At 39.1% G+C, this 10,077-nt stretch overlaps 1 protein-coding gene across 1 annotated transcript; it reads right to left on the reverse strand.

Annotated features, from left to right (window-relative positions):
* Nucleotides 1-3,340: 3,340 nt before the first annotated feature.
* On the reverse strand, nt 3,341-6,663 carry LOC121685190 (complement C1q-like protein 2). The gene is made up of 2 exons (XM_042065573.1): nt 6,459-6,663; nt 3,341-3,708 (listed from the first exon to the last, which is right to left on the reverse strand). Exons 1-2 carry the CDS (start codon nt 6,643-6,645, stop codon nt 3,425-3,427), a joined length of 471 nt encoding a protein of 156 aa, XP_041921507.1. The 5' UTR covers nt 6,646-6,663; the 3' UTR covers nt 3,341-3,424.
* Nucleotides 6,664-10,077: the final 3,414 nt, after the last annotated feature.

Below are 10,077 nucleotides of genomic sequence, written 5' to 3' on the forward strand. Positions count from 1 at the left end.
TATTGGCTTGCTGTCTAAATTGGGCATTTGTGGTCGAAGTCTAAGGCAGGTGGTTAGTAACATGTCCTTAGCAGCAGAACGAGCAAGCGAATGGTTGTGGGTAAGGAGAAGTTACCCTTCCTGGGGCGCAAGCTAAGGTAAGCTAACTGGCTCATTTGTTTTGTGTTTGTTATGGACTGTGCCTAGGTTGATGGTGGTTGGCTAAGGTTTTTTATGGTTATGGTTCAGTCTGCATCAACGGGACAGACCAACCTAGCCAACCTAGACCATGCCTAGGTTGGTTAGGGGTATTTGGAAGTTTGTTGTGGTAATATGGTGGCAGCATGGGACATAAGCTAACTGGCTAATTTGTTTTGTGTTTGTGATGGGCTGTGCATGGGTTGATAGTGGTTGGCTAGCGTCTTTTATGGTTATAGTTCAGTCCGCATCAACAGGACGGACCAACCTACACCATGCCTAGGTTGGTTGAGGGTATTTGTTTATTGTGGTAATATGGTGGCATCATGGGGCGTAAGCTAACTGGCTAATTTGTTTTGTGTTTGTGATGGGGCCTAAGCTAACTGGCTAATTTGGCTGTGCCTAGGTTGATGGTTGGTTGGCCAGGGTTTTTATGGTTATGGTTCAGTCCACATCAACGGGACAGACCAACCTAGCCAACCTTGACCATGCCTGGGCTGGTTAAGAGTATTTTGGGTATTGGATATTTCAATGTGGTAATATGGTGGCAGCATGGAGGAGAGTGTCTCCAGGACGCTGGTTTCACTGTTAAGTCTTCATGTCGTGGGCCTAACTTAACGAAAGTCGTGGGCCTAACTTAACGAAACATCGGTGAATGAGGGCGCCCACTTGATAACCCCAATGACATGCCGCATACTATATACTGCTGTTAGATGGGCCATTTGTCTTGTGTTTGTGACCATTTGTTATCGGATTTGTGGGTAGCGTGCTTCTTAAAGTTAACTTGAGCAGGGGCTTCTGAATGTGTTTTTAACCTTGGATTTTGGCACAAGGGATTTTAACATCTAAACCTGTGTATTAATGTAATCAGATCATATTTGTTCCCCTTCTATTACTTATGCGGCCACCAGGGTTAGAGAACAAAACACCAATTTGTTAGCATTCAGAAATGACAATGAAGAGTGCTAACAGAGCTAAAAGCCCCCTGATCTGCAGAGCCATCTTTTTGTCATTCTACAGAAACGCACACTTTTGACATGGCAAGATGTCTGAAAATTTCTTTCATTTTCTAAACTTTAAACTTAGACCACACTATTACTTAACTTATTGGCTGTAAGAATACACTTAAGAGACACCTTAAATATTTTTTACTTTTATTGAGCATTTATTTAAAGATTTCATGCACCGTCTATTTGTCACTGGGGTTACCTTACTCATTTTGGCAATAATTATAGCTTTTTTAAAAATATTATCTCTCAACCTCTTCAGCACATGTAATAAGAGCTACAGTACAATAATGATAAGGCAAAAAACAGGAGATTATTGATTTATTTATTTTAATAATGATTGTTAAAAGTTTTTTTGAATGATGTTTATTCAAATGCGCAACCATGTATTCTCTATAAAAATGAAAATATCATAAAAGACAGTTACAAACAATTAATATTGCAATTGTTTAAATGTCATCTCTTAAGTCTAGCAAAATTAAATGAATATGAAATCATTATCATGTCGAATTTTACACATTTGTCTTGATGTTCCTGAAAACACACAGTAACACCAGTGACCAAAGATCTTGACTACTCAACTCTAAGTATATGACACCAAATTGTTACATGTAGGCTAATAAAATCACATTTACAATAAGTGAAAATATTTAACAAAGTATTGTGAACAAGAATTTCATACATTGTAACTGACAGTCACTGGTGTTACCCACATGAGGGTAACACCAGTGACAACTCTCAAGGAAAATGAAATTTACAAAATGGCTGCTACAGACCACAAACCACATGTTGTCATTCATGGTATACTCACTAAATTATGTATATTAATCCATTTGTAATCTTTTTTTTTACTTTCCAAAGAATTAAATAAGTCATACCAGTGACGTCAACTAAAAGCTTCAAAGGAAAACTTAAGATAAATGAGAATATTTCTCAAAAATGAAAAGAGTCAGTGGTCTTACCATGTGTTTGTCTTCTTTGATCTTCAGGAAGGAAGTAAATAGATGTCCTGTGATGTCATCAGACTGATTTTTTATGTCAAAATAATAGTCTTTTCTAATGAGGTAACACAAGTGACATGACTCCATGGGACATACATTTTTATAATTTTGTTTATAATATTTAATTGGCATTTTGTATTTTTTATATATTTGATAGTTATGTACTGTATATATTGTTGGACAGTTCCACGGAAAATGGACTTTTTGTCACATCCATAATGCCAGTGAAATGCCTTGGCATTTGTATGATGTGAATGATAACATTCATTTTTTGTGCATTTTTTCTCATGTACATTCTTCAGCCAAAAATAGCAAATGCTCAAATTTCATGTAATCATTCACATCATACCATACCATCACATTTTATTGGCGTTATGGATGTTACAAAAAACATAATTTTCCATGGAATTGCCCTATTGCAATTTAACGGAATAAAAAACATGTTTTTGACTTAAAAATATTGCCCTCTGCCTTTGTACTTGACAGTTGGGACGGGCATTTTTGTGGTGCCTGGGAATTCATAAAATTGTTTAAAAACAAATACTGTCATAATGATGGCTCAAAAAAGTGTAATTGTTCAGGGAAAGTCAGGGGACAGAAAAGTGTGCGTTTCTGTAGAATGGCCCATTTTATTGTAAGTACAGAAGGATGTGAATTGGAACATAGCCATATTTAATTTAATTGAATTTAAATCAGTTCAGAAAAGTTCAGTCTCGTCCTGATAATGCATTATCCAGTTGAGGAGAGGTGAAGCAGTGTGAAGCCATTGCTCCATGATTGACCACACAGACCTATACACACACACTCATGACTTGGATACTCCTCATACCATTACTCAGCCCAGTCTTCCACCTGCTACTGTCATAGACTCACACAACAAACATGATAAACATTGGCAGGTTTATTTGTCAGATAAAAAGCATTTAAAAACAAAACAAAACTATCCTTTCAATGAGTTGATAACATAGCATTAACATTTCGGCATCTACTGTACATTCTACATTCCATGTTCCTCTCTTAGTAAGTCTATGAAAATCTCACAAGGATTACACACACTCCTTATGTTTTGTTAGAATAAAACAAACAACAATAGTCTTACAAAAGTCGTAACTCAAAAACAACATTCAAATGTAATTGCCCAAATGCCCTAAATATATGCCCGACCTTTCTGTCAGTGTAGGTGATGTGGCTCTTATTGAATATTACATTCCTGATGTGATTCCACTCTGGACTGACTTCTCACATGGGGAAGAGCAGGTGGCCAGAGAAGGTGGTGTGGTGGTTCTGACTATCATGCACCCAACTGTTGGGCCACAACTTCACATAGACCACATCTCCCACCTCCAGCAGCAGAGAGGCTCCATTAGAGACCTTTTCATAGCCGCTTGTATGATGACCGTAGGCAAGGACAACATGCTCTCCATTTTTATGAAGAGAAACTCCTGTACGTGTAGATGCATGACCAGAACCAGCTACAAACAAAACAAGGTGGTAAACCCCTCTGACTGGAGCTGTGAAAACACCTGTAACAGACAAAGTCACAATGAAAGACAGGGAGGAGAGATTTTGGGAACACTTTACAGCCTGTGAATTATAGGGGAAGTACCTGTCATTATGGCGTAAGCAAAAATAAGGAAAGAGTAGTGAAATGTATGATGCTGAGCGATGCTGAGAGCATTAGGCTACCGTGAAATATTTGCTCTCAAACTGTGCCGTCACAGTAGTATGCTTAGGTCAGGTGTACATTGGGGTACACCTGACCTAATTTACATAGATATAATATTTGTAAAGGTTTTAAGGCATAGGATCACTGAGCTCAACTTGCTGACTAGATTAAATGCTCTCCTTCACCAACATGTGTCCTAGACGAGGAAGTCAAGTCACTCTCATGTCCTCCTTATCTGCTGATACAGCCATATGAGATTTCTCCACCGTAAACCCTTCACCCTCATTGCCTTCACCTTTTCTTTTTCAACATGTATTATATTATAACAATTAGCAGGCTAAACCAGAAGCCAACAATCAGTAAATATCTATGAGCTGTCTCTCTCTCCCTCTCTCTCTATCTTTCTCTCAATTCAATTCAATTAAAAAAACAATTATTTGTATGACCATTAACAAAGAAAGTGTTTCCAAAGCATACAGTACGGTAAGTTTAGAAAACATTGGAACATAAAATCATATGAATGTAGAATTAGAGTAGAATCTCTCACTCTATCTCTATCTCTCTCTCTCTCCTGTGCTCATGGATGCTTGTTGTAAATTGGCCTTTTTATTTTTTTTCTATCCGCTCTGCAATCTACTTTTAAAGTCTACAAAATAGCCTGATGACGCCCATAACCATATAGAAAAAAGGGGGTGCTGCTGTTGCTGGCAAAACTGCTTCTGTGCCAAAGGTTTGGAGGTCATGGCTGGTGCCGACTGGTTGTCTACTACATGATTGGGAAAACCCTTAAGTAAAGTCATGTTGTGACACACTTACAGTTTTTCTCAATTGTTTACACACAAATACTGATACTTGAGACACACTGTCCACAACATGTAACTTGTGCACCAACCCCCTGAACCAATTCTGCAAAACTACAAGCACAATTACTGCTTTACACTCAAATTGCAGTTCTAAAACACACTTTTTTAAAACACTACACACAATTCTCTGCATTTGGCACAATTTTCATGAAGAAAATCTCTTGTTTTCACAAGGAACACACTGCCATTCAAATTCTAAAGCAGAAGATGTTCGGTTTGGTTTGGGATTTAATTTACCTTTGGACTGTTTGATTATATTGCTAAATGTTGGGACTGGTAGGCACTGAAAGCTGGGGGGTATTTGATGGTTCACTATTAAGTTTCATGTAAGTCTAGTTGAAAGAAATTTCCACCCTGTTTATTGCGAGACAAGGCATCCGCTTTCATTCATTCATTGAACGAGCTCTGCTGTAATGGAAAGCAGTCCTAGCCTACATTTAACCTTCTAACACTGTTCCGGTCAAAAATGACCGATTTACACATTCCCTGTACCATAAAAATGGCATTTTTCAGATTGCCTCAAGACCTGACCAGATTGCCATGATATCCTTCACAAAAGGCATTTGAACACATTACATTTATTGTGACTATATTTGAATTGTGACTATCTTTATAATTTTCATCCAGAAGATGAAAGACATCTCCTTACACACACTCCTACAACTTACCACCAATGTTCCCACCCACATGCATGCATGAAGCACACGCACCCACACACACGCACACACAGAAACAGACACATGCACACACGTACACCCACACACACACACACACAGTTTATGTTGTCAGTTCATGTTGTCATGTTGCCACTTGTGCGTGTGAACCACCAATGTTTACACACATATGGATTCATGCATACAGAAACACACCCACCCCACACACACATGTACACACACACACACACACACACACACACACACACACACACACACACACACGTACACCCCCTCTCTCTCTCACACACACACACACACACACAGTTCATGTTGTCAGTTCATGTTGTCATGTTGCCACTTGTGTATGTAAACCACCAATGTCCGCACACATATGCATTAACGCACATTAACTTTTTGTTAAGGGGACGTTAACGGCCAACTGGGAATCCTCCCAAATCTCCGGGACTGCATTCAAAACATTAAAGAAATTCATTTACAGTAACAGATATTGCAACTGCATCATGATGTTATTAAAGCTGGTTCTGAATTAGTCATTGAATCAATAGGTTCACTTTGTTAGATAAAAGTATCTAACAACCTGTTAAAATTTAGGCCTACCAGAATTCAGGAAATTGCGTCTAGTTCATTTTTTCTGGGGGAGGACCCCAAACACTCAGTGTCCCACCCACTTTCAAAACCCTCCGACGCCCATGCTTACTTATAAAATCATTCAGTAAGGGTCCTATCATTAAATGTACAATGTTTCACAAAGTGTAGGCAAGTTATGTTAAATATATTTTTTAAATTGTATTATCCAACCATTAGGCCTATTCAACCATAACCACTTGGTTCTAACATACGTAATTTTAGTAAGTTTACGTAACCCACAGTTACATTTGGGGAAAAACATTCTTAATGTTTTTCAAAAACTTAAATATTTGTAACGCCTATAATTATAGCCTTTTGTTTCACTTCATTCATTTTTTTATGCCGAAAACCCAGTACTTGCCCGGTAATTTGAGGACATCTACAACTATATCCTACTGTATTGGCTTTTTGTTTTTGAAATAAACTGTTTTTTGTAATACCTGTGTTTGGGTTGTAGGCATTTCCTACGTTAGTGAAGACATGTCTGTAGACCACAGGAGTTGCTACTGAAAAAGGTCCTGTATCTCCAGCACCAGATGCTAGCAGTGAGGCAGAGAAAGACACCCTCCTCTCCTCTCTCTCCCTCCTCAGCTCCTCCACCTGACTCACAGTGAGGTTCAGATTCATGGACTGAGCTGAGAACACACACATACAGAGAGAGAGAGAGAAATGGAGTGATAAATGAATGAACAAACCAAAACATAAAAAGTTGGATCACAGGATACACAAAAACATTCATTTAAGATTGGAATGAATTATCCTGTACCGTTATTTTCATTTGTTAGTCGTTTCACCAGACTCTCACTGGCTCTCAGTCTGATCTCCAAGGCCTCCACTGTCTTCTCACTGGCACTTAGCTTGGTCTCCATAGTCTCTGCTCTATTCTCACTGATTCTCAGTCTGTCAATCAGTCTAGTCTCCATGGCATCCATTTGTGTCTTAGTGTGCCTGAGCTCCACTCTCTGCTCTGCCACCAGAGCATTCATCTCTCTCAGCACAGTGTGGATGTCAGGCTGGCAGGTCTGTTGGGTGGAGGCTGTGGCTGCAGCTTCAGTTCTCTGTGCTGCACCTATAACCTCATTTTCTCTGGTCTCTGCTTCACCATAGTGTCCCTGGTGAGTGATTTCATTATCACTGATGGTTTCTCCTCTCAGCTGTGTCTCAGTCAAACAGCAGCACAGCAGCACCAGCAGAACTCCACAGGTCTTCATGATGAAACTGGACAATTCTGCTGTCTTCTTCTGGTGTACTGATTCTTATTGCTGTAGCTCTCAGATATACTGTGACCTGGCTACATATTACCGAGTGGTGTCCTTGGGACAAGCAGATATTCATTAAACAAACACAATCGTAAATGATGCACACGTGAGATGTAATCCATGTGCCTTGTTGTTGAAGGCAGCTTAGGTGTGTGTTATTGGTCAAAGTAGTGATAATATCACCATAAATTGTACCCTACTGCCAGATAAGCATCTTCAACCCTCTAAGGAAGAAGATGATCTGCACTTTAGTAATCATTGCAAAGCTACTTTGGTTAAGGTCCCACTGATGATCTCGGGCAATAGTGTACACACATTTATCAAACCCTGACCTGCCCGAATCTCTGTGAGTGGGTCAGACCTAATGGATCTTCATGAGAGATATTAATATCAACTGAATTGAACTTAAGATCATCTTTAGAGACTTCAGTCTAAGTAGAAATTCAATGCAGGGTATAAATGCTCAGCATGCTATGTGTATAGGATTGTGTGAGAAACACAAGTTTGAAATTACATGTGGATGAGAATGACTACACATCCAGAAGACTTGTAGAACATGTGCTTGTCTGTTTTCTGTTAAACAATCATGGGGCATGTTTTTATCTCTCTGAGTTAGCTAATTCATCTGTGGTTATTAATGACTATCATATCATGCATGCTACTTTGTCAGTTTACGTGTAGACGTAAATGCTCCTGACCAGACCAGTGGGCCAGGTTATGGGCAGTGTGAGAAACACATGTGAACTTGTTACTGTTAAAGACAGTTAATGGACAAAGATGGATATGTAGAGCATAATTGCTATCAATAACAACACAGTACACTGTGTAGCCCAGCAAAGTTGAAAGTTGTGAGCATGGCTGGATTTATTTCTGTTTCAAAGTTTCCTGCTGTTTAAGTTTGTGTTTACACGTGTCATCGGTTGGTTATGACCATAGACTGTATAAAATAGGTTATGACAAAGGCAGGAGATAAGGAGTCATTAGAGCTCATATATGATGCTTTATTAAGATCAAAGGCTTACAAGATTAAATGGCATCAGTCTTACACTCATAAATGAAGGTGTGTATGTGAGTGTTATTGTCCATGTTTCCTTGCTGTTTAGTAAAGGGCTGCTGATTCCGGGACGGGATACTGGGTTGTTTGTTAAACACGTGCATCACAAGCGTGCCAAGGTTGAAGTGTCAAGGTGCCAAAGGGGATGTGTGAGACTCTGGGTGATTGAGCTCCTGCTGTTTCTCCTGGAGTGACTATATGGCGTCTCTGTGCTTTGTATGTCTTGTGTCATGAACACAGCTTCTCCAACTTGCTCCCTGTGAGGTTTGGATTCACTGCCTGATCTGAGGGTTGCACAAATAAGCACACACACACACACACACACACACACACAAAGAAAGTACGTTTATTTTTATTTGACTGACCAGAATAACATCTCAGAAAAAAAAACCATTTCATTATTCAGACTTTTTGAGAAATAAAAATATTAACATCCACCATACTAGCCAAAGCCTCAACGCTTTAACAACACTGACATTGCACCCAAAACAGGTCTACAGCTTGTTGCTTGTGGATGCAAGGCAGTGCCAGCGTGCTCCAGGGCCTCTTGCTGATGTCAGTCAGATGGACTACCATGCACCACCTACTGCCATGGCAAAGGTGGTGAACAGAACAAATAAAAATTTGAAGATGGCTACACTTTAAGTGGAGGATACTGATGACAGCGAGGGAGAAATTAATGTTTTTTGGAGGAGACATTTGATGTTTGTGATGTGTACAAGGCCAGCCTGGCGACATGTTCTGTATATAGTTGCTTTCAGAATCTGTGAGAAAGCTCTACTTTGTTCCTTATAACTTTGTCTATTTGATTAATTATCGAGGGTTGATACAATTTGTTGCTCAGCCTACCATTGCAGCAGTGTGACCTTACCAGGCTTTACAGTTATTATGTTCTCTGGAGGGACTTGAAATAATTTTTAGCATGTGTTTATTGACATCCTTAATGTCTGTTTGAGAAGAGCTTTCATTTGATACCATGCATGATGGGTGTATACAGTAATGTGCATCTAGTTATTTTTTTATGGTCAAAAAAGGGGGGCATGGCAAATTATGTCATTTAAAAAAAATGCATTAGTACCTTATGTCACACCTCTCCTGGGGTTCTACCTGACTATTGCTTAAGAAATCCGAAATGCACAATCTGTCCATTACACTGTGTTTTTGTTTTGTTTTCTTCTTACTTTTTAACATCTTCCCTTACAAAAAAATAACTGCATTACTTCAAATGTCAAAACTGCAGTTGTCTGAGTGTCAAAGCAGTTTTGGAGGAAATATTTGCAGTAGCCTACTGCATTGTTGTCTCTGCACAATAACAACAACGTTGAATCTAATCTAATTTTGGATACGAGAAAACGGCATTGTAGCCTACTGTACTGCATAGTTAGGCTACTGTGCTTTATGCCTACAGAAATGCAGTATTATAGAAATGAAAATACTAGCATAGGTACTGTAGGCTACTGCACTGTAGCCTACTGTAGTAGGCCTATAACTGCACTTTACTTAGAAAAAAATGCACTAAGGCCTATGCAGTTATTTTACCAAAAGCAGTCAACTCTAATATTTAATTGGACTGTCTTTTGCATGGTTATGGTGCACAATCAAGCATTTACCACCGCACTGTTTACTAAGATCTTGCATGAATCTATGCAAGTTTATCATTTTCCGTCGTAACCATCGTTTACTGTCGTAACCAGGCGCTGCTTAATCACATTAAATGCGCAGAACGTGGGCAGGATTGAATTCCGC

Source organism: Alosa sapidissima, chromosome 16, assembly GCF_018492685.1.
Source record: "Alosa sapidissima isolate fAloSap1 chromosome 16, fAloSap1.pri, whole genome shotgun sequence".
In the NCBI taxonomy this organism is placed as follows: domain Eukaryota; kingdom Metazoa; phylum Chordata; class Actinopteri; order Clupeiformes; family Clupeidae; genus Alosa; species Alosa sapidissima.